Here is a 26,441-nt window from a genome sequence, read left to right as displayed (position 1 = left end):
ATGATGTGATAACAGCCATGTTAAGACACCATCTATAAACTATCTTGTTTGTCCTTTGCCTGCACAGTTGAGTGAGGAAGCCTGAGTTGAGGAGACCCATGACTTTTAGCATGTTGAAGGGTTTTCATTTTGTCTCAATTATATTAAGATTGTGAGATGTACTTTGGTATCAGCATTTTTAAATTTCCACCAATTGAAAATAGTAGTAAGTGCAAGCTCCTCATGTCATTGCACAAATGCAGCGTTCCCCACAGACTACCTAGAGAGGCTGCTGTGGAAATATTTCTGTTGGCTGATCAGCACACTTAGTACCACAAAACACTTGCCTGAAATGTCCACTGTTGGCCAAGGTGCAAAAGTACCCCCTGCCAATGCTGCTGGGAAAGGTGGACTATGGGTAGAGTCTGGGATCCTTACTTATAGTAAGTCATTAGACAATGCACACAATCTCTTTACCAACTTGTACTAAACTTTTAGATTCATAGTAAATGCCAGACAGGACAGAAATGAAAATGTCTTTGATTAGCATTCTCAGAGCCTTTCCAGAACTAAAGTATCTCAGCCTCATCTACCTCTCCTCTCATTTAATGCTCTCATTACACTCAGAACTATCTACAGTTGGAACATCCATCTATTTGTTGACCTGTAGGTCCCTTTTACTTCCTCAGATGAGTCTGAGAGCAGGGCTTTGTCTCTCCTGTCAGCAGCCATTTCCCCAGTGCCTGGAATAGCTCTCACATGCACACAATAGGTGTCCCATAAATAGTCACTGAACAAAACAATGACTTTGAAGATATGGGAGATCAAGCATAAGCAGACAGCATGGGACTCAAGAAGTAGAAAGGGAAAGAGATAGCTTAGTCCTTCTTGGATTTAATCCCTGAAATCTAAGTGCAAGAGGGGACACCTGCCCTCTCAAGCACTCTAAGCGGGAGCCCTTGCCCTGCACAGTTACTGACTCATTGAGAACTCCATGGGCTTACTGGTCAAAATGCTTGGTGATACCCCCTGCGTTAATAACCAGGTAGTCTCTGTGAATCCTTCTGCTGCAGGATGAATTCTTAGCAGGCCAATGTTGATGCCCACGGGTTTTATGGCCTGGCCTGCAGGGAAGATGACAGCAAAATGCAGCCATCAGTAGAGTCCTAGCTCTCTGATCATAATGTTGTTTAACTAACAGGGCCCAGGAGCACGTTAGCAGTACCTCCTGTGTGACCTCTGGCTTGCACTTGGGCTGGCTGTCTGAGAACTCTGAGAAATAGTTGTTATCTATGGTCATGGGATAGCAGCACATCTGGGCTATTGCTTTACAGGTAATCATTTAGCCATTTGCAACAGTTCTGTGGTAACTCATAGTCCTCTTCTTCCTGGTTCTCCATATGCCAGGTTCATCAGGCATTTTTCCAGGAATAGGAACACAGATGCTAGGGTTAAGGACCTTAGTCAAATAATTCAAACTAACTAAGTTTTATTCTAAAGCAAGTGCTTACTATTCAATGTAGAAAAAATACAAGGCATAAACCAACATTTCACTTACTCTAATTTTTGTTTCATTTTACAAAAAATATAAGAAAATACATTCACAGAACTGTCTGAAAGCCTTTGGTATGCAGATTCTTTGAGCATGTTGCTGGGAAAGTCCTTGGGTTAAGTTGATTGTGTTGGCAGCCCCATTCTTTCCTTGTTTCCCAATATCCACTCTCTTAGCCATGTCATTTACAATTCTTCTCACTAAAAAGAAGCTGTCTGCCCACCTCCTGAATAAGGCCCAACTTTGTGATTTGCTTTGTCTGACAGAACTGTGGAAGTGACAATGTGTCAGTCTCAAGATTAGCTCCCAATAGGCATTCTGTTTCTAGTCTTCTTTTGTGCTTCTGCCTTTACTGTGAGAAAACCATGCTCAGATGAATCTGCTTGTCCTAGGCAGAGAATGGCCATGGGGAGCAGGATGGAGGTGCCCACTCATCCCTGCAGAGACCATCCAGCCCCAGGTCTGTGAATGAGCTAGCCAGGATGAGCAGAGATACTCATTAATCACACAGACACACAAGTAATGAGCACTTACTATCATCTGGCATTGAGGCTTTCTAGCTATTTGTTACACAGAAACATTGTGGCAATAGATAAGAGATACAACAATCAACACAGGTAACAACGTACATAGAAAAGCATAAATTTTCCTATAAATGAATGGAAATCACAATGTGATACTTCTCAAGAGTGTCATAAGATAGCAAAGCCCTTTGTAGATAGCATTTTTCCAAAACAGGAGCATCTATCTCCATGTTTCAGGAAAAATCCACTATCATTTTAGAAATATCAATCTTGGTGAAATGAGTAGTAACATAAGGCAAATGAGACAGGCCCTGATGCATCTCCTCCTGATTTTCAAACAATATGGTGATAAAGCAACACAAAGGCCAAAACTGGTAATAGTGCTGAAAACCAAAACCAACAGAAAGGCGTATGCCAGATCCTTAATCATCTGCCAGGAACAGAACAGTCAGAGTGGATGATTGAGGAAGTTCTTAAGGAGAACACCACAGGCTCCACACTCTAAAGAGGAAAGGAGGAATCAGTTTGAAAGTACCAGGAAAGTACTCCCCAACTATCTGGGTCTGATTATGTCACTTGGCAGTGTTTCACATCTAGAAATATGTTGTTCAAAATGGTAGACACTGGCACATGTGACTATTTTACATTTAAATTTTAAATTAATTAAAATGAAATCAAATTTGAAATTCAGTTCCTCTGATGCATTAGCCACATTTCTTTTTTCTTTCTTTTTTAAAAAAAAACTTTTTTTATTAACATACAATGCATTCTTTGTTTCGGGGAAACAGGTCTGTGATTCATCAGTCTTACACAATTCATAGCGCTCACCATAGCACATACCCTCCCCAGTGTCCATCACCCAGCCACCCCATCCCTCCCACCCCTCTCCACTCCAGCATCCTCAGTTTGTTTCCTGAGATTAAGAGTCTCTTACGGTTTGTCTCCCTCTCTGGTTTCGTCTTATTTCATTTTTCACTCCCTTCCCCTATGATCATCTGTCTTGTTTCTCAAATTCCTCATATCAGTGAGATCATGATACTTGTCTTTCTCTGACTGACTTATTTCGCTTAACATAATACCCTCTATTTCCATCCACATCGTTGCAAATGGCAAGATTTCATTTCTTGATGGCTGCATAATATTCCAGTGTGTGTGTGTGTGTGTGTGTGTGTGTGTATACACACACAGCACTAGCCACATTTCAAGTGCTCAATGGCCACAAATGGCTGGCAACTACTGTATCAGACAGTATAGATTATAGAGCATCTTCATCACCACAGTAAGTTCCCCTGGAAAGGGCTAGAAAACAGCATTGAGCCAGACAAATGAGTGGTCTGGCCTTGCCCACTAACCCAACCCCCCAGTCCCTCTCTCTCTTTCTCTCTGTCTCTCTCCTTCCCTCTATAGCTTCAGAGGACACGACTCTGGTTGAAAGTGGTTGGGGAACACAGTCGAATACATATAACCCACCCACTCAAAGAAAAGCCATTGCTGCTAAAGGTAGATATCCACAGGACTTGGAAGCCATGCATACCAGAGTGGAAGATATCATTAAGATTCTATTCGAAGTATCATACATTGCATCTGACTTCAGGGTCTAGTCAGTTAACCCAGCAGTCAGAAGTGAGGGTCCTACTCTGAATGAACACAATTAGGCATTACCAAATGGAGTACATTAACCAAATTTTCAGATTTATACCCTAAGGGGCTAAGGCTTCCAAGGTGAGAGTGAGGCAGAAGGAGACCAAGGTCACCATATCCATTAGTCTCACTAGAAAATCACTTTGTCTCTAGGATATATCCCACCTAAGGATAATCATAAATAAAACAAAAAGGTGTTCTATGAAAAGTATGGAAGTGAAGAAAATGAAAGTTGAAACATTTGGAAGATACATGTCTGGTAGTTAAAGACATGAATGCATATGCTCTCTTTAGAACAAGAGCAGGGAGACATAGGGAAAGAAGAGCCTGAGATAAAGGCATAGATAAATGCTATAAAGCTAAGAAAAGAATGCTAGGATTCCCAGCCATAGGCACTGAATTGAAATTTATACTGAAGACAGAGAGTAGAATTGACACAGCTGAAAATAATTTAATGACGTGGATGTCTTCTTAAACTTTAATGGTCATACAAGTCACTGAGGGGTTTTGTTAAAAGCAGATTCAGAGCAGAAGATCTGGGGTGGGTCTTTAATTCTGAATTTCCCACATGATGGTGCTGTTCCTGTCTGGGGACAGCAGTTAAAGTGGAAAGGAGAGGGCAAACATGTAGAACCTTCCTAAAGGCAGAAGAAGACAGAGATTTGAAAACAGAGAGAAGATAGGTATAGGACAGAAAATGGGTATGAAACAGCTTTATTAGACAAGCAGAGCAAACAAACAAACAGCATACAGTCAACAAATTAAACATGAAACAATAAAGAATTATTTTTTTTAAAAATTGGGTTAAAATGATTAATATTTACCATTTGCACCATTTTTAAGTGTACAGTTTAGTGCAAAGGACATTCATATTGCTGTGCAACCATCACCACAATCCATCTCCAGAACTTTTTCATCATCCCAAACAGAAACTCTGTACCCATTAAACACTAAGTCCCCATTCTCCACTGCCACCCCTCCCCCACCCTGCCCCCAGACCTAGTAACCTGTCTTCTACTTTCTCTATAAATTTACTTATTCTAGGTACCTCACATAAGTGGAATCATGTAATATTTGTTCTTTTGTGCCAGGCTTCATTCATTTACCATTTTCTAAATTCATTCTTGTTGTAGCATATGTCAGAATTCTATATCTTTTTAAGGCTAAATAATATTCCATTGTATGTATATACCACATTTTGTTTATTTATGTGTTGATGTACATTTGGTTTGTTTCTAACTTTTGGCTATTGTGAATAATGCTGCTGTGAACATAGGTGTAAAACTGTTTGAGTCACTGCTTTTGTTTCTTTTGGTATATACTTAGAATTGGAATTGCTGGACCTTGCAATAATTCTATGTTTAACTTTTTGAGAAGTAGTCATATTGCTTTTCCCAGTGGCTGAACTATTTTATATTCCTACTAGCAATGCATAAGGATTCCAATTACTCTATAAGTTTGCCAATACTTTTCTTTTTTCTTTTCTTTTCTTTCTCCCTCCTTCCCTCCCTCCCTCTTTCCTTCCTTCCTTCCTTCCTTATTTTCTTTTCTTTTTTTTTCATAATAGCCATCATGGGTATGAAATGGTATCTCACTGTGGTTTTGATTTTCATTCCCTTAGTGACTAATAATGTTAAGCATCTTTTCACATGCTTATTGGCCATTTGTTTATCATCCTTGGAGAAACAGACTATTCAAGTCCTTTGCCTATTTTTAAACTGATTGTTTGATTTGTTGTTGTTGTTGTTATTGATTTGTAGGAGCTCTCTATATAATCTGAATATTAACTACCTTTATCAGATATATGATTTGCAAGTATTTTCTCCCCTTCCCCTGGTAACCTTCTCAGTCTGTTGATTGTGTTCTGTGATGCACAGAAGTCTTTAATTTTGCAGTAGTCCAATGTATATTTTGTTATTGTTTTTGTTGCCTGTGTTTTAATGTCATATCCAAGAAATCATTGCCAAATCCGATGTCATGAGGCTTTTCCCATCTTTTTCTAAGAGTTTTAGAGTTTTAGCTCCAATTTACATATCTGATCCACTTTTAGTTCATTTTTGTATATGGTATAACATAAGATCAGCTAAGTAGACAAACTTTTAATTAGACCAAGAAAAAATAGAGAAGACTCAAATAACAAAAATCAGAAATGGAGGAGTGCCTGGGTGGCTCAGTTGTTAAGCGTCTGCCTTCAGCTCAGGTCATGATCCTAGGGTCCAGGGATCGAGTCCTGCATCGGGCTCCCTGCTCCACTGGAAGCCTGCTTCTGCCTCTCCGACTCACCCTGCTTGTGTTCCCTCTCTTGCTGTGTCTCTCTGTCAAATAAATAAATAAAATCTTAAAACAAAACAAACAAACACAATTTTAGCCACAGAGTATAAGGATTTTTGTTGGGCAGCAATATCTGGAGTAGCAGATCTCTCTACTTAGCTGATCTTTTCAAAGGACCTAATTTTCATTCCATTGATTTTTCTACATAGTGTTAGTATTCTCTATTTTATCTATCTCTACTCTACTCTTTATTCTTTTTTTCTTTATGCTAGCTTTCATTTTACTTTACTTTTCTTAGTTTCTTAAGGTGTAAAGTTGGTTTCTTCTTTTCAATGTATGTATCTACAGGTATAAATTTTCCTCTTCACACTGTTTGCCAGCATCTCATAAATTTGGTATTATTGTAGAACTGTCTAATTCTCATTTCAATTCCATATATTTGAAGTTCCGATGTCTGGTGCATATATATATTTATGACTGTCAAATCTTAGAGAATTGACTTATCAGTATATGGTGTTCTTCTTTGTCTTGTTATAGTCTTCGACTTAAAGTCTATTTCATCTCATATTAGTATAGCCACTTCAGCTCTTTTGTTACTATTTGTATGGAATATACATTTTCTATCCTTTCACTTTAAATTTATGTATATCTTTAGATGTAAAGTGAGTCTTTTGTAAATAGCATATAGGTGGATCCTGTTTTATTCTGTATCCATTCTTCCAATCTCTAGCTATTGTGTGAAGAGTTTAATCTATTTATATTTAAAGTAATCACTAATAAGGAAAGAATTCTACATTTTTGCTGTTTTCTGTATGTTCAGTAGCCTTTTGTTCCTTCATTTCCTCCATTTTTTTCTTTTCTGTTGAGTTGATTTTTTGTGTGTGAGATGTTTTGATTCTCTTCTTGTTTCCTTTATGTATATTCTATAGATATTTTCTTTTTGGTTACCCTGGGGATTATATATGACATCTTAATATTATAATAATCTAATTTGAATTGACATAAGCTTTACTTTAACCACATATAAAATCTCTTCTCAATTTGCTTTGCACCACCCTATGTTATTGATGTTACAAATTGCATCTTTACACATTGTGTACCTAACAACATAGCTTTGCAATTATTTTTAAGCACTTGTCTTTTCAATAACAGAAAAAATGAGTTATAAAAAATAATTAAAGTAATACTAGTTTCATTTACCTTTACTGGGGATCTTTTAATATTCATATACTTTCAAGTTACTGTCTAGTATCCTTTCATTTCAAACTGAAGACACATTTTAGCTTTTCTTGTGAGGCAGGTCTAGTAGTAATGAAGTCTCTCAGGTTTTGTTACCTGGGAATTTATTAATTTCTCTCCACTTCTGAAGGGCAGTTTTGCCAGATTTAGAATTTTTTTTTTGATAGGTGTTATCTTTCAACACTTCAAATATTTAATCATTCCACTGCCGTCTGGTATCCAAGGTTTCTGATGAAAAAAAAAATGGCTGATAATTTGTTTTGAGGCTCCTCTATATAGGATGAGTTACTTCACTCTTGATGATTTCCAGATTCTCTCTGTGGCTTTTCACAGTTTGATTATATGTGTCTTAGTGTGGGTCTCTGGTTTTATCCTACTTGGAGTTCATTGAGCTTCTTGGATTTGAGGATTCATGTTTTTTATCAGCTTCAGGGATTTTTTTTAGCCAATACTGTGCATCTTTCTCATGCTCATCTCTTGGTGTACCTGATGGTTTCTCACAAGTCCCTTAGGCTTCATTTGCTTTTCTTCAATCATTTTTCTTTCTGTTCTCAGACTTGATCATTTTAATTGTCCTATCTTCAAATTTGCTGATTTTTTCTTCTGGCTGCTGAAATCTGGTGGTGAACCAACCCCTTCTAGTGAATTGGTGTGATTTACTGGGTTTTTCAGCTTCAGAATTTGTTTGGTCCCTTTTATAATTTCTATCTCTTTCTTTTATTTTGTTCATTTTATTCATGTATCATTTTCTCAATTTCCTTCTGTTTCTTTGTCCATGTTTTCCCTTAGCTCTTTGAGTATAGTTAAGACAGACAATTTAGTCTTCATCCAGTAAGTCCAATGTCTGGGCATATTCAAGGACAGTTTTGTCAATTTATTTTATTCCTTTGAATGAGTTATGTTTTATTCTTTCTTTGTATGTCTTGTGATATTTTTCTTGAAAATTGGTCATTTGACTATTATAATGTTGCAACTCTAGAAATCAGATTTTTTTTTCCTTCCCACAGGGATTGCTATCTTTTTTGTTCTTGTTGTTCTTTTTTAGGAAGGCTTTAACAATTCATTTATTTTGAAGTATTTCTAAACTTTTTAAAAAAATACTTTATCAATAAAATCAGCAAAATCTTTGTTCTATTAGTTCATATTCAGTTAATATTTTAACAGAGATGTTTTTGAATGGCAGGAGCCAAAACAAACAAACAAAAAACCCAAACAAACAATAAATAGAGAAAACAGGCACCTCTTCCTGTCTTTGCAGATTGGCTTTGTCCTGGCACATTCTTTCACCACTTGGCTAGGATGGCCCTGAGCCTAGGTATCAGCCAAGGTAAAAACTTAAGGTCTTCTTGGGACTGTTTTGCCTGGGCATATGCATAGCTTTCTAAATTCAGTATACTTAGCTGCTTTTGAATAACCTGATTTCTCAGAGTCTCATTCCAGCTTCTCCTTTGGGCCTTCCATGGTCTATTTCATATTTCTACCCTGAGTCTCTTGCCCTGGACACCTATGGGTTTGTAGACATGTAGCCTTTATGAGCACAACCTGCTTTTTTTTCCTGCCTGCATTATGAGTTATCTCTGTAAATAGAGACGAGCATTGTGCTTCAGTCCTTCAGTTACCCTCCAGACAACTGAGAACATATGTACACAATAATTTACAAAAAAGGTTTCCTCTGTTCCCTCCAGTGCAAGGGAGGAAACTGGTAACTAGGCTGCCACCTGCCCCTGAACCAGGGAGGGGATGGGGAAATGGCAGGTAAAAAATGTCACAAAACTTTCCAACTCTTTTGAATACAGTTTTTTCTTTATTTGGCATTTGGTTGGCTTTTGCAAACTTTGGAATGTTTTCCGGAGCTCCTACAAAGTTATTTCAGACAGCTTCTGCTTATTTTTTGATATTTCTGTACAGAAACAAGAGCCTGAAGCTTCTTAATCTGCCATTTTGCTGATATCACTCCCCAGTAAAGAGATCTTTAAAATCAAGAGGAGGGGGATGTTTATAAAGATAAAGCAGAAATTAATAAATGGAATTATGATATAAAATCAAAAGTTATCTCTTTAAAAATATAAAAAATGAGTATTTCTTTATGCTACTGAACAAAATTAAAAATGAAAAATGGCATATAATAATGTATTCTAGGGGGCAATGCATATACACATGCTAATTATTTAGAAGGTCCAGATAAAAAAGGACATTTTCCTGAAAAACGTGAATTTTCAAGATTGGTGCAAGAAGAAAATCTAGAGAAAACTATAAGTATAGCAGAAACTGAAGCCTTGTGTGCCAGGGTAGAAAATGTCATTCAAGAGCCTATTCAAAGTACCATGCATCTATACAAAACATTTCATATGACGTGTATATTTATGAGTAATTTTTTAAAGTACTTACAGGAATACTAACCCTTTTAGGAATAGATATTTACTATATAATATAATCTACTTCACAACATACAAAAAGAAATCTTCTTGATTCATGTTATGTCAAAACATACCATGAAATATAAAGACAGATATAATCTATTGATATATTTAACAGAATCTGTATGGTATATATCACAAATGTGTGAGTGCCCCACATTACCACCTCACCAATGAATAATTTACTAGGGAATTTCAGTGAATTGGTCCATGGTTCTTAGAAACTTCAGCCAAGTCATAGATCTTAACTGGAGTCAGAGTAATGAGAAAGAAGGAACTAACCTGGGAATAGATTTCTTGGGATGGTCTTCAGCCATCCCTATGGAGATTAACTCCTTCAGTTGGAATTCCAGGGGAATGGTGTCTGCTTCATACTTGGGACAATCAGAGTAGTCTTGAGGTGGTAGGAATAGAGGAGACTGAATAGCAACTGGATTGTTAGATTAGGAATGCAGGCATATTTCCCGTGGATCACAGGAAAAAATGAGCTACATGGAAAAAAATGGAAGATCCAAAGTTATCTTGGATCTTCTATAACAGGGCTGCCTACAGAGTAGAGAGATAGAAACTGACTATGAAAGATGGATTCTTAGAGCTGAGGAAAGAGTTCCAAGGGACTCCACAGAATAGAAACATAGCCTACTCTCCTATTCTCCCAACCCCCAATGCTGGTCAAGGGACCAGCTGAAGAAAGGTGCCTCCTGGTAGGAAGCTCTGAGAAGAGTCAATTTTCAATATCTTCTAAGTCCAGAGAGTATGAAGCCATGAAAAAAATGGTACTAGCTCAAGTAAAACTTTTCTTCCTTATTTTCCCTCCACCCCCTAAATCTTCAAAATGGGAGGAGTCATAGGTAGGCTGTCAACCTAGGTTGTGGGGTGGGAGGGGTATAGAGGAAAGCAGAGTCAGGAAGGCTGATCAACTATCCTCCCTTTGCCACTACATGCTTCTAGCCTAAAATAGGGCTGGGCTATGGAAAGAGTAAATATTAATGCTAAATCTGAACTTAGTATTGAACACTGACCTGAAAATTCCTGTGTCACATAAAGATGAAAAAGAACTATTACTAAAACATTGGCAGAAAACCATGAGATCTGCCCAAATTTTTATAAGGTGAAGAAATACCTCACTGAACAGTGTGCAAGGGGATGTTGGGGGACAAATAAACTAGATCACAAGGTGTGCTTACCACCAATAAACTTGTTGTCTAAGGATTTTTAAAAGAATAATTATAGCAACATATTTATGGATATGTCTCCTCAGGTAAAGGAAACAAAAGCAAAAATAAACTATTGGGATTACACCAAAATAAAATGCTTTTGTACAGCAAAGGAAACGAACAACAAAGCAAAAAGTCAACTTAGTAAATTGGAGAGGATATCTGCAAATGATATATCTGATAAAGGATTAATATCTAAAATATATGAAGAACACATCTCAACATCAAAAAAACCAATCTGGTTAAAAAAGGGAGAGAACCTGAACAGACATTTCTCCAAAGACATACAGATAGCCAGCAGACATATAAAAAGATGTTCAACATCACTAATCGTCAGGAAAATCATCAATCCATCATCCATCAATCATCAAAACCACAATGAGATATCACCTCACACCAGCCAATGTCAAATATCAAAAAAGATAAAAATAATAAGTGTTGGCAGTGATGTAGAAAAAAAGGGACCCCCCCATGCTGGTGGAAATGTAAATTGATGCAACCACTGTGGAAAACAGTATGGAAGTTCCTCAGAAAATTAAAAATAGAAGTCCCATATGAGGCAGTAATTCCACTATGGACACTTACCCCCCACCCTTGCCCATGAAAACCCTAATTTGGAAAGATATATGCACCCCTATGTTTATTACAGCATTATTTACAACACCCAAGATTATGGAAGCAACCCATGTTCATTGATAGATGAATGGATAAAGAAGATGTGATACACACACACACACACACACACACACATACACACATTGTAGAATATTACTCAGCCATAAAAAGAAATGAAATCTTGTTATTTGCAACAACATGGATGAAATTACAGGGTATTATGCTAAGTAAAATAAGTCAGACACAAAAAGACAAATACCATAAGCTTTCACTTGTATGTAGAATCTAAACAAAGCAAGCAAGGGAACAAACAAAAAACAAACAGACTCTTAAATACAGAGAACAAACTGGTGGCTACCAGAAGGGAAAGGGGTTGGAGGTTGGTAGAATAAAAGGAATCAAGAGGTACAAACTTCCATTTATAAAATAAATAAGTCACAGAGATGAAAAATACAGCATAGGGGGTATAGTCAATAATATTATAACATTGTATAGTGACTGAACTTATCACGGTAAGCTTGAGCAATATATCAAATTGTTGAATCAATATGTTGTACACCTGAAACCAACAGAACATTTTATGTCAATTATTTTTCAGTGAAAATAAAAACAATTGTAAGTTAGCCATCAACAAAACAAATGTAACAGTTTTTTAAAGAGTATTGCCCACCATGATAAAATAGGATTTATCTCAGGAATTTAAAGATGAATCAAGGTAGGGAATTAATACATCTCAGTTACAGGTTAAATTAGGAAAGTGAGCAAATAGAGAGGAGTGAATTAATAAAATCTATTTTTATTTCTGATATATAAAGAAAAAATAATCTGGGGTCAGTTATCTGATTTATAATTAGTTTTTGAATATAAACTCCGTAAGTTGGTGATTATCTGTGTTATCCAACTCATGACACAGTTCCCAGAAACTAATTGGTAGTCAAAAAATATACTTTTTTAGTGGAAGTAAAAGAATGAGTCATAACTACCTTAAACTGAAAATGTAAATCATCTTTTCATAGTGAGATACAAGAAGCATTCTTATTATGACAAAAGACTAGGAAATAATGTACACTGTTAACCCTATTGTTTCATTTTCTGGAAGTTGAAATCAATGCAATAATCAGGAAATAGAAAAAAGAATAAAACTAATGAAAATGAACATAAAACTTATCATTATAAACAATATGATTGTTAGACTAAAATCCTCACGAGTATTAACCAAATTGTTAGCCTGGATGGATATGATATTGGATAAATGCCTAAACAAAGATAGTCATAAACAAATAGATTATAGCTTTCCCACATATCAGTAAAAGTCAGTTGGAAAAATAACATAAAAATGATCCCATTCCTAACAGTATCACACATAAAGAATAGGAATAACCTTATCAAAATATGAGTGAGCTGTCTAAAGAAAATGACATAACTCTGCCACAAGCCATGAATGAAGACATGAATGAATTCAGAAATGTCACAGTTATGTAGGAAAGATTGAATATAGTATAACCCTTGTTCAAAGTAATATTTAATGAGCATAATTCCAACCAAGATAAATTCTGATGGATTAAGAATCTAAATAGAAAATATAAAAATAGAAATGCTACAGAAAGAAGAATTAGAATTCTCATGGTAGCTTCCCCCACCATCATTGATAAATACAAAAAGTCAATAAATAAGAGATGCAATAAAATGACAAGATAATATTACATCTGAATAAGTGCTATAATAAAAATAAGACAAGATGTTGTAATAGAAAAGGAATAGACGATCAAAGCAGGATTCTCCTTGTGGAAGTGACAGTTGAACTGTCCTCAGTTACATAATTACTCCATAACGCTAAAAACATGAACATCTAGAAGTGAAGTATTACATCCAGCAAAAAGCATTTGCAGAGGCCTTAAGACAGGCACATCCTAATCCTTGATACTTCTGAAGAGTGGAAGGAAGGTCTGCATTCTGGAAGCATGATAAGGAGTGAGTGGAGGAGTCAAAGCGTTAGTAATAAGCATGTTAGATGGGAAATGGGAAGATGAAGAGGCTTCTCTGTTTTTAATTAAAGTATGAGGCAATGTCATCAAATGAGAGTGGTGGGAGGTGACTGAAGTGAAGTTGTGAAAGAGTCTTTAAAAGCAGGGAAGGAATGGGTGAGCATAGGGAAGACATAGAATTTTATGAGTGTGAATTTAAAATGAAATGAGCGATTTTCTCCAGCCCTGAGGTAAATAGATAGGTTATTTACAGTAGCCAAAATAAGGATAAAGTCCAAAGCATGTGTCACAACCCTAAATATGTAATTGATTGCTGGCAGGAGTAAAAATCAGCATAATCCTTCTTTTAAAAAATATTTTATTTATTTATTTGAGAGAGAGGGAAAGAGAGCACACAAGCGGGGGGAGGGAGAGGGACAAGCAGACTCTGTGCTGAGCACAGAGCCCAACATGGGGTTCGATCCCACAACCCTGAGATCATGAATGACCTGAGCCAAAATCAAGAGTCTGATGCTTAACTGACTGATCCACGCAGGGGTCCCAGCATAATCTTTTTTAGAAAGCAATTCATCAATAGTTATTTACTTACATAAAAGTGACTGGGAAACAGGAGTTTGGGAAGTAAGCACACCTGAGCTCAATTCACATGGGCCTTATTAATTGTGTTACCTTACATCTTTTCTGGGGGAAAAAGATGTCTGATCGGAACCACTGTATAAAGCAGTTTCAGAATAAGATGACAGCCAAACCAATTAGATGACTTAATTTGAATCTTGTGAAATAAGTCGTAGTTTCATCTTAACATTGCGTTCAACTTCTTCATTATCAGATTGTCAACTTTAACAATTTTGAGTATTTTTTATAGCAAGTGGAAATATTGCGGTTTATTTTCCAACAAATTTTGCAATAAGCTTCTCAGGAAGAACATGGCTACACTGTTCTGATGAAGATGACTCAACCTTAGATTCTCAGGTGCTTTTTGAAGCAAATCAAATACTATTTTGTGAACCCATTACCAATTCCTAGCATCAGAAAAAAAAGTTCAAAGACAAAGTATATGGCCTGAAGAAAAGATCATGTTACAAAATGATGCTAGGTGAGATATTCAGTGACATCAAATGATCAGTTGACTGAAAAAGAAACACGGGAAGGCAGGAGAGGGATGACTCTGCCTTCTCACAGGCAGCAAAAAAACTCCAGCCCAGCACCAAAGAAAACAGAAAAACTGTGACAGGAATAGGACCAAGATCCATAAACATCTTAGCCAAGATCTTCCTAGTTCCTGAAAAGGTTTGGCTGCCCAAAGGAAATTCAAAGAGCCCCAGTTTTATTTTAGGATGGTATGTATACTCTATCTAGAGCATTCTCTCACATCACATGGTGACTTAAACATGTGTAAGAGGTTCAGATCACTGTTTTATTCAGCTGAGCTCAAGTCAATAAGCTCAAGGTAGTGTTAGCTCAAGTTTCAAACTCAAGAGGCTAAAAGAGTCATTGAAAAAATAGTTCATGATTTATAATGACCTTTTATCGCTACAAGAACATGATCATTCTCAACTGTCTGTGTGAGCAGTCATCAACCACTTTTGCAGAATCATCAGAGTAATGGATTAATGATTTCCCAGAATAAGACTGAGATGACGTACAAACCTACGTCATGGATAGCTCATCCACAGCCAGAGATCTTCATCTACGCTTGATAAAGAAAAAGCCCTCATTGATCCTGTACTGCAATGGCTGGACATGAACAGGAAAAGGAGCCTAGGGAAGCTTAACGGTGATTGACCTACCACTGTACCCAACTGCTCTATAGCCAGGTGAAGGCAATCCCAGTCTCCAATGGGGAGAAAAAAATCAACCTTAATGTCTCAGGGGTACAGCCAGGACAACCAGTATCTCAGAGATATATCCAGGGAGAAAGCAATCCCTATTGGGCTGGAACTTCATCAGCAGCACTGTAAAAGCAGGAGATAAACAACAATCCTAGTGCTCCATAAACCTTCATGGGAGTTTAACTCGCTAAAGTCCTCAGTTGCACCAGACCTCCTTCAGGTTCATGCCACGGTACCTAGATACCAAAAGGATATACTGTATCACTGGGGTTTCATACATTGGCCCATCCTTGGCTTGCCATGTCACTAACATGATCCAGTGAGCACAACAAGAGAACAAGAGCAAAGGGATGATAAAGTTTGGGGCCAAGAGGACTATGGAGGGTGTCTTACCAATGTGAACACTCACACTGTTTTTTTACCGAAAACACGATACATATACCGTATGTGAGTGTGTGTGTGTGTGTGTGTATATAAAATAGAATACATATAAATGGTACTTCAGTTCACACAAAATAATGCAGAATATGTATATACATGAATTTAATAACATTATCAGTATTTTGAAATACTAAGGTGCTTCTTGTCTGAAAATTCAAATTACTTCAAACTCAAATTAATATCTATAGCTATGTGTGATTTTTAAACCTAAAGGCAGAAATTTCTAGATTAGCCAATTTCAAAAGGAATCAGATGGCACAGGGTAGCTGTTAAGCATGTGCAGAATGTGGCGGTCTGTTGTTTAGAGATTTTCTTTCTGACAGCTTGTCCAGGTCCACAGAGATCTGAAGAATTGTTTCAAAAATATGAGGTTCTAAATAAAGATCTAAGGAGTATATTAAGACTACATTTGAATAAAAACAGCTATTTATTTAGAAATCCATTTACTGACTTAAGAGGCTGTTTGAGATGTATAATGGATATAAATTTGACAGGAGAGTTCTTAAAGTTATTATACCAAGTTTATTATTGAAAACTTCCCATAGCTTATTATATAATTACTTAACTTTTATATATAAATGTACAAGCAGAGTATTAGCTAAGGATATAGTTTTATTCTTTTGGTTTTTCTTATTCTTGCATGTTTTATGGTGTTAAATCCAACACTTCCAAACAGAGCTTGGAAATTTATTACAGTTCTTTCATTCATATCATATCATTCTGTCTACTATGGTCTGAATGTTTAAGTCCCCCCCACTAAATTCATATGTTGAAATCCTAACCCCCAAAGGTGGTGGTATTAGGAAGTGGGAGCTTAAGTCATGAGGGTGGATCCTTCATGAATGGGATTAGTGTTCTTATAAAAGAGATCTCACAGAACTCCCTTGCCCCTTTCACCAGCTGAGCACACAACAAGAAAGTGCCTACTATGAACGAGGAAGTGGGCCCTCCCTCGACACTGGCACCTTGATCTTGGATTGCAGGCTCCAGAAATGTGAGAAATAAATGTCTGTTGTTTATAAGCCACCCAACTTATGGTCTTTTGTTAGAGCAGCCAGAATAGACTAAGGCACTATCCTAACAGTTAAAGTTTCAATAGAGGTATACTAACGTATTCTACCTCTGGTAAGAAAATAAAGAATGCAGAAATAAAAATGGAGAGAACCCAAATAGCAAGTTTTGTTTAGACAGGAAGCCTAGGGGCGCCTGGATGGCTCAGATGATTAAGCATCCGACTCCTGATTTCAGTTTAGGTCATGATCTCAGGGTCCTGAGATTGAGCCCTGCCTTAGGCTCCACCTCAGGCTCAGCAGTGAGTCTGCTTCTCTCTTTCTCCTTCCCCTCTGCTCCCCACCTTGATCATGTTCTCATTCTCTCTCTTTCTCTAAAATAAATAAATAGATAAATCTTTTAAAAAAGCTAAGAAATCTAGGCTTAATTTTTATTGATATTTGTTTCTTTTTGCTCTTCCCCCCAGCCCACACAACACATACACACTTTTTCTATTCATTTTTTGGGGGGCAGATAAATGAGGGACATGACTCCTCATTTCATGCTCACATGGTTTCTGGGTAATCTTTTGTAGAACTGATGTACTTGTCAAAACCTCCAGAATTTTACATCCACATTTTTTATTTCCAGGCAAAAATACAAAATGCTTGAAATGTCCCAGAGAAACATCAATCTGAACTTTTTTTTTTTTTAACACAGTAATACCATGGCTTGGTTGACATGCATCACTTTTTTCCCCTTACAGTTAAAAAGTCTGATTTTTTGCTAAAATTCTCTTATTCTATATATTGCTGTTTTGAGAAAGTCACTCAACAATTTCTACTTAAGACAATGTTAAATAATCCCCTTTCCTCATTTGAAGCAGTAAAAGTCACAATGATATGGATTTAAATATATGTTGTTATGATTTCCTTTAGACCTGCGGGAGTCTTAGTTAAAGGCCTATGGACTCACAAAATTTTATGATAAATGTTTTCTCCAAGATATCCACCCGTGTCCTACTCAAAACCGTGGTCACTCCTAGAAGATCTCAAAGGCACTTTTAGGCCAGGGGATCAAGAAAGACACACACGTGTGCATATACACACTCACATCCACACCTACCCACCCACCCCCAGACACAGATACACAGACACAGACACACAAATTACTCTAAAACAAAACAAAACAGAAAAATCATTGCAAAATCAACACAAGAGACAAAAGATTTTCAAGATCACCATTTAACAAGGGTGATGATATTCAAATAATTAGCCACCAGCAGTGGTGGAGCATCATGGGAAGGTCTGGTGGTTTCCAGGGTAACCAGGGAAGCCCAGGGGCTCCTCAGGGTTCCAGGCAGCAGTCTGGTTTCCTGATTCAAGAGATTTCATTAGGAGACCTGGTGAGAGATGATTCTCATCAGGAAGCCTCACATTTAGTCATTCCCATAAATATTGGTGACACCACCTCATGAAGCTCTGAGGAGATTATACCATATATCCATATAATGGATATCCATTGTATCCATTATACCATTATATCCATATAATGGCCAAACTAGACATTTTTTTCAACTCGGCAAACAGCTTTGGGAAAACTTTATTGTGAACCTCTGCAGCATCAGAGCAATATTAATTCAGGCCTTTGTGGCTATGATACAGGAAATCTGTCCTCAGGGAATCTGTGTTCTTAGATAGGGCAACCCAGTTATTTAAAATCAATCCAAGGGGGAAGTTTTTCCCTTGCATGGTGACTATTTATAGTAACTGTAATGCCCCAAATCTTATATTTATAAGATTTGTGTGTATGTGCAAATCTCAGTATTTCATGGTTGTCTCCTAATTAATCTGAGGACGTGGCCTCACTCCCTATAATCATCTCAAGTGAGAAATTCAATGCCAATGCATCATGCAACTGCGAAATTGGCCCTGAAAAGACAGACAGACCTGAGCCCATACAGCACCGTCCCATCAGGGTGAAGGCGGATCATGCGGTTTTTCACTGTCACTCCATGCACAAATGACTTTTTGTCATTTAAGAAATATGTGTCAGGCACCCATAGCTGGTCAGCCACTCGATTGTCAAGCGTGAGGTTGAGAGGGATCCCAGAATAAGCAAGCCTTTTATCTCTCCAATATTGTTGAAAATACATGGTTAAGGTGTAATCCTGGGGGAAAAAAAGAAAAGAAAAAAAATTAGTTTGTGCTCAGCCACAGGCATATTTCCTTCATGACTGGTCAAATTCAGGTTGGAATCCAGAAGAAATGGATATTATTTTCAGGCAGGGTAGAAAACAGTGGTTTCTTTCTCATAAATGCAAATACTAGGTTTAGTAGGTGTAAATCATGTCTATAAATCCCGTTGTTTTTTTTTTTTTTAAGTCCTTTGTTTTATTTAGGTAAGAACCGGACTAGACAAATTGGCATTTAAGCAATAGCCACACAGATACAAAGGTCAAAAAATAACTTTAAATAAAGTCATCATAAAATCAGGTTGCTGGCAGGACCCTGAAAACTCCCTTAGGTCCTGCATCTCCCACCAGGCAGATATGTATCTTTACCAACCACAGCAGAGGAGCTCTATCTACAGATTCTCTCTACAAGGTAAGCCACTTTCCTCTCTTGCCCTCTGTGAGAATTGTAAATACAAACCCTCCATAAACATGCACTGGAGACACAATGACCTGTGGGAGGTCTCTATGCCTTATTCATTACATTTTCTTTTTCTTCCAGAATGCCACAGCCATTTCCACACTAACTAGGCCATATCATCACCTTGAGAGGATGATATATTCGTCTGGGGAAAATGGGAGCCTATAGCTAAAGCCGGATGTAGGAGAGGGGAAATGGGCCATGGTGCAACCCCCACAGGCCTGCCAACAAAATAAGCAAGTATTTAGGCAGATGATCCTACTTTTGTTTGTTTGTCCATCTGTTTTTGTTTTGTTTGTTTGCAAAGTAATGCAGTAAGAAAGTGGAAAAAAGGGACTCCTTGGTGGCTGAGTCGTTAAGCGTCTGCCTTCGGCTCAGGTCATGATCCCAAGGTCCTGGGATCGAGCCCCGCATCAGGCTCCCTGCTCCGCAGGAAGCCTGCTTTTCCCTCTCCCGCTCTCCCTGCTTGTGTTTCCTTTCTCGCTGTGTCTCTCTCTGTCAAATGAATAAATAAAATCTTTAAAAAAAAAAAAAAGTGAAGGAAAGAAATCAGACTGAACATGAAAATTCTATTTTTAAATTTTTATTCTTTTGGCAATCACTATTCCAGTCTACATCAAGTCTGAAAATTTGGTCATATTCATGGGACATCTTGAACCCCACTATAGAAGGATCCAAGCTGAAAATCCAAAGGTAAGTGAGTAAACTCCCTAACCAGGGAAGGAGAAATCACTGTTACATACAGGAGCTTCTGAATTCACACACTTACAGATGTTTGCAAACATCCTGGCTTTGTAGGCAATGAGAGGTGGGATTGCAAATCAATTCAAGAACCCATCCCAGGCACAGGTCTTATGAAATCCCATCCAGTACTCATTTTGCTGATTCACAGGGCAGTTCTCAGTGCTTGCTAATCTAACAATGCCTACTTATCACTGATCTCATGAGTGTTAGAGCACAGAAGCCTCTGAAATGACAAAGAACATACCTGGATGTTCTTCTCCAGGTGCTCACAGGCAAAGTGATAAAACCAATACATGCTAAACAACTATCAGCAAAATAAGTTTTAAGCTATAAGGGCCATTAAAAAAAAAAAGTCAAAGGTGGGGGGAAGCAAGAAAATTCAAAAGGGCTGGGGAGTCTTTATAGAGGTTTTATCTGCAACTTGAAGGAGAGATAGCATTTGAGTGGATGAAAAGAAACAGAAGAGTTTTTTCCCAGGCACTTACATGGGCAGAGCTCTGTGCATGGCATTATCTGTGTGAACAGGCCCCCACCCCACCACCAATTCTCAAAGATCAGGTGACATTAAAGATAGGCTTTGGCTAGACAGATATTGGATAGGGGGCATGAAAAATAAATCATACAACGATGTTGCTTTTATTGCATTGATTTTACTGAATTGATGAGAAACTCTGAGGAGTGCAGTTTTGGTGGAACTTAGGGTTCTAGAGGGGAAAAGGACAGAGTGGTGAGCAAGGCTCGACTCTGTGGCAGTGACCAGAATGTAGAAAAACTTGAATGCCAGCTCCTCAGTCAATGAAAACCACTGAGTTTCCAGTAACAAGTGACATAACCAAGTGTATTAACTGTCTTTTATTTTCTGTTTTCTCATGCTTTAGCTTCTGGACCCTGGCTGACCCTGGAGGGACTTTCATCCTTTCCCCCAGGGCTACAATTCTGTCAAACTCTAGATTGTGCCTTCCAAAAGCAAACCAACCAATCCAGAGCTCACCCCCCAAGTGCCTTCACTACTGGGCTTTCACACTCCAGGCCAATATTTCAACTATATTCGAGTACCAGGCAACTAGGGGCAGTCTAGACCCCGGGGCCTCCTTTAATTATTCAAACTAGCCCATCCAAAGCCTGCTTATCCAGCCTCCCATATGCCCATTCATTCCCATGGAAACCACAATAAAGTTCCTTGCCCACAGTTTCCCTTCTTCCTTGTGACCAATGCTAGTGCTTCCCTGTGTGCCCCACCCCCCCGCCCATTCACTACAATGGATGGTGTACTCCCTTCCTTTAAGGTCTGTGGTTAGCAAACTATTTTTCAGTGGCAGCTGCCTCCTGATCGGGAAGATCAGTTGTGCAGTGGTGAGAGAAATGATGAGCAAAGGCCAAAATGGGTGGAGAGTGCTTGGAAAGGGGGTGCAGGTCAGGGAAATCCTAAAAGTTCACACATGTTGGGCTTGATGTACAACTTCAGGCTGCGAGTGGACCCCCAAAGAGTGCAATCACATCCCCTGCATCACCATGAATGATGGCTAATGTAGGTGATGCATTTTAACTGAAACATTCAAAGTTTCGGTGGCATAACAGGATGGAAATAAAACAGCAGTAGCAGCTAAAGGATTTTCGATTTGAATATAATGCTCCAAATTACATTCTTATTGAAATAGAAGCATTTCACTTGCTTCTCTCTTTGGTTTCTAAGCCCACATCCCACGCCTGAGTCATGAAGTCTAGCACTTCTCTGAGTTCCCTTCCAACTGGCGTTCACATGGGTTGCCATGAGGATGGAGGGAATGTGTCAGTTTGCCCTGGGAACCCAGTTGTTATCCAGAGTCTGCAAGCTCGGGCTCTGGGTCTTATTTTGACCGGTGCTGTTCTCCACACCATTAACAGCACTTCTCAGTTTTGGTCTTGGGTGTTTGCTGAGGTGACTTGCGTGGACAGGGTTGCAGAGAGCTTAGGTGACAGAGGGAGAAAAATAGTTATTTAAATCCAAACCTGCTGCATCAGCTGTGCCTTCTGAAGCAATGGCTTCACTACGGCAGTGGGGACACTAGTCAGTATCCCATTTCTTTCTCCTGTACAGACTGGCAGACAAAGGAAAGGTGACAGCAGACAGTAGGCCACAGTGCTGACTCCTGGGCAGCAGTGAGCACCACGCAAAATAATGACAGTAGCAGTGAACATGCTCTGACCCCTTGGTATGTGCCAGTCATTTCTAATGTCATTTCACTTAAACATAAAGGAGGGATTATCAGTATTCTCATTATCATCCCCAATCAATGAAGAAAAAAAATTAAAGAGCTGAAGTAATTTGCCTCCTCCCTCCCCTCCATGCCCCACTAAATGGGAGTAACTGGGGGACATGGGACTTGAAGTTGGGGCTACCTCCCTGCAGGGTGCGACTCTCAACCTAGAAACTGAAGCTCTAAGGGACAGGAAGCTAAATTGTTCTGCATAATATACCGAAATGAACTTGGTGGGAGGATGGTTTGCAAAGATATCTCGAAGAGCGGAGAATCAAGTCACGTAAGGTAATGCCGTTTTTGAAGGGAATAAACACTGGGGCACCACTAAAGCCCCCCATCCTTGCAAACATTTAGCACAGCTGGGATGTAGACAGATGCCTTGTGGAAGTTTCTTTCCTCCAGAGGGTCCCAGACAAGTTGATGCTTCCCATATTCGGAGCTCCCCTGAGCCTTTGTGGGCCTTCCTTGCCTTTTTCCTGGATTGGTCACCCCCAAATGCGGTGCAGCTGAGGGGAGGTTTGGAGGGGGGTGAAAGGAGACAGGGGCGAGGTCTTGAAATGGCATTTCTCAAATGCCGGGCTTTCGGGGGAATCTGAGGGTCATGGGGATGAGAATAAGGCAATACAGGTGAGTCGGATACTGGTGGTGAATACCAGCGTCTCCATTCCTTGGGCTTCTGCAGAGCTCACCGTGTCCCCAGCTGTCATCTTTCTTGCTCTGGCAATGTAATCCACCTGAGCACAGGGAGGGGTCTGCAGTCACACTGACACACAACTCTCAGACACCAAAAGCCTCTGCTTTTGAGAGGCAATTGTGATTGTTTTCTCTTTTCCCACCTTTGCCCTTTGCAGGGGAAACTAAATCTCCTGGTTAGAGACATTAGGGAGGAGTGCATGTGGGAAGGGGAGGGGATGAGAGGGGAGTGGAGTATAGGGAGAAGCTAGCATTAGGAGGTATGGGTGTCAGAGGGGGTCAGAGTGAGAGAAGGGCCCGGTGAGGGGAAAAGTGCCGGTCTGAAGGAAAAGGGCTGGAGGGAGTAGCTGTGGGCTTCTGGGAGGTAGCATGGAGCATCCAGGCTCAGTGAGGAATACAGAGGAAAGAGGAGCAGGAAGGGGTGGGGCACGGGGAGAAGCAGGAGTCTGGGAGGAGCAGGCTCATGAGAGCAGTGGGTGTCCAGGAGGGGTGAAGCCCATGAAGCCCCTTCACCCTGCAGTGTGATGGACACAGGCTCCAGAAACCTCACCCTGGGAGGGTGGGCTTAATTAGATTAGCACACAGTAGGAAGAGCCAGTCTGCTTCCTGGCACTGACTCTTACTGTGGCACAACCAGTCGTATCAGCACATCTAGACAGGACATGTTGGCAGGTGCAGGAAGGGAGCAACGGCCTAGAGATCAGGACTAATGGGAATGATCTCCAGTGGAGGCACAGGATGGGGCCCTGTGTCCAGGAGACACCGAGTCCCCTCTGCTGTGGGGCCTTCATGGGCTGAGAGGGAACACCTTCACTCCTAGCCCTGTCCCACATTCTTCAGACCTGGCTGGGAATATATGCTCACAAAGTTCCTTCTGGGGATAATTTGGTATCACTTAATTTCAGAAGACTGTGCTTTGGGTGGTGGTTGAGATTTGCAGTACTTTGAGCATTTATAAAATATCCCTCCTATAAGTTAATTAATTGACACATTGAGTGTGTATGCATAGATAGTGACTCCCATCCATTGTGTTAGCAGCCCTGAGAACACTGGGTTCCTGGTTTAGGTGCAGATCCAACCCTGCATTGGGGCTGGCACCAGATAGTTGCGAGGCCCTAAAGAACGGCATTGATTTCCTGGCCCTCAGCCCCCCTCAGCTGCCAGCAGAGATGGTAACCTCTGCTTCTCCACTCACTCAGTTGTCCACCCCTGAATCCTTGCCAGGAAAGGCAGCTGGAAGCCCATGCAGAGGAACTATCCTTGGCCTCCTAGGCTAGCTCAGACATGTCTCCAGGGGTGGAGACTCACTGCTGTTCCATATCCAGTCACAGATTGCCTGAGCGTGTGTATGTGTGTGCGTGTGTGTGGACCTAGACCCGGGACACCTGCTGAGACCCTCTGGGCTTCTGCCCTGCCAAGCGCATCTGTATCTGAGATGGTTATCCATACAAGGAGAACCTCCAGCTCTCTGGCTTATACTGTGACAGATTCCAGGGGACACTGTAGCCCTGGGATATGGGATTCAGTGGAGAGAGGTCAGGCAGTGAGGAGGAAACCCAAGTATTTCCTCATCCAGAATTCTCTAGTCCACTAGGACCTAGAATTCTCTGGGATATAATGTATAAATGTGGATTATTTAATTATAGTTGGTTTGAACTATGGTAACTCATCAAAATCATTAGATAAGGTTAAATGTCTTGAATTCTTCGCTCCCTGTCTTATAAAAGGCATATAACAAACTGAGGATCAGCATGAAGAAATACTGAAGTAAGAACTATATTCAGAACAGTCTTTCTTTAACAGAATCTTACAAGCAAAATCATTCAATTAAAAGGCCATTATTCCTCGGGGCTTTTCTGGGGGGGATCATAAAGCCCTCTGATAAGCTAATGAAGTCATGGACCCTCTCCCCTCTCTAACGTGTGCATGCCAGTGTGTGCAGGTGTTTGTGTATCAAATCAATCAGCATACTGAAGTCCATGGAGGTGCCTTCCTACCTACTTCATATTACCTTCACAAGGTGAGAACAAACACTAGTGATTGAAGTTCTTCAAGTTTTTAAGTAATTTCTTTAGAATTTGCATAATTTTTGTCATTGAAAAAAAGATGACACAGTTGTTTGGTTTTACCCCGGATTACAAAAATCCATTTCATGCAAAGGTCGGAAGCCAGAGTTCCTGGTAAGACACCAGCCCAGCCCAGGGTCGCAGGGTTTGGAGCCAGTGGGCTGAGATACAGTGGGTGGGGCAGAAACAGGCAGACAGTCTGGAGCTGCTAGGAAAGGGCTGCTGGCACTCTCAGCTCTAGAAGCCCCAGTGACTGGGGGCAGGGAACAGGCATTCTTGAATATGAGCCTTTCATCTGCCAAGCATTCATACATAGGTGACAATCCTTTCAAAATCTCCTAAGAATGTAGAAACAGCAGCAGTAACAACAAAAATAACAAAACCTCAGCCCATCTTTTGGGCATTCAAGCAGCTCACATAAATTGCAATAAGAGATAAACAACAAAGTTTCTTTCTGCTAGTGGAAATCTCTCCACATTTATCACATTAAAATAACAAGAATACATATTCGAAAGTGGAAATACTGCTCATTATTCTGCAATTAAGAAATTGAAGAGATTTCCTCAGCGCAGGAAATGAAGACAAAATTTACTAACCCTGAGAAAGAAATGCAATCTCTAAACCACATTTAAATATCTAGCTGCAGCTGTGAAAGCGGCGGGACACCTGCATTTGCATCTGGTTCAGCAAGTTTGTGATACAAAACCTCACAGGTAAGTTTTCTCAGGTTAGGGAAAACTGTTCTGAAAAGTATACATAAGACCTAGGTCATAGAGATTTCCTTTGTAGGCATTTCTGCAACTAAGATTAAGCTGGGGGAATCTTGGCCTTTCTATTAACAAAATTTATTTAGAGAATTTGAATCCATTATTTTTAATGATCTAAAAATGAGTATCCAACATGACATCCATCTCTCCTCCCAAAACAGACTTCACTGGTGCTTAGGTTTCCATTCGTTGAATCCATATGGTGATCTTTCCTAAGAAAGCATGACCTACCTCTTTCTGCTACCCTCTCTTCCTCCCCTAACCCCCTTCAAGCATTCACTGCATATCTCCATAAGCCAGGGACCATGCAGGGTGCCAGTGACCCAGAGATAAGGAAGACATAATTTGTAACTTTAATTAGCTCACTATCTAGGAGGTAGATATAAAATTGAACCAAAGAAAAAAATGAAAGTGATTAAGAGAAGGAGCTTTAGAATCAAATATGCCCAAGTTTCAAGTCAGCCTCCTTCCTGCTGGCTGGGCAAACGTAGGTGAACCATTTCACTGTCCTAAGCCCACTTACCCTATCTGGGAAGACAGCCTGCCACACTCTTAAGGGCTTAACATGGTGAAG

General features: G+C 39.5%; 1 protein-coding gene across 2 annotated transcripts in view; it reads right to left on the bottom strand.

Moving 5' to 3' along the window:
- Positions 1–26,441, bottom strand: part of GABRB3 (gamma-aminobutyric acid type A receptor subunit beta3) — a 218,884-nt gene that overhangs the window by 45,395 nt on the left and 147,048 nt on the right. For both annotated transcript variants that reach the window (XM_081831476.1, XM_081831477.1), the window contains exon 4: positions 18,653–18,873. In XM_081831476.1, the coding sequence (XP_081687602.1) occupies positions 18,653–18,873 (221 nt within the window). The remainder of the gene's footprint in view (positions 1–18,652; positions 18,874–26,441) is intronic.

Source organism: Leptonychotes weddellii, chromosome 9 (genome assembly GCF_054177405.1).
Source record: "Leptonychotes weddellii isolate Sample4059 chromosome 9, ASM5417740v2, whole genome shotgun sequence".
Lineage (NCBI taxonomy): Eukaryota > Metazoa > Chordata > Mammalia > Carnivora > Phocidae > Leptonychotes > Leptonychotes weddellii.
This window is presented reverse-complemented; position numbering and strand designations above follow the sequence as displayed.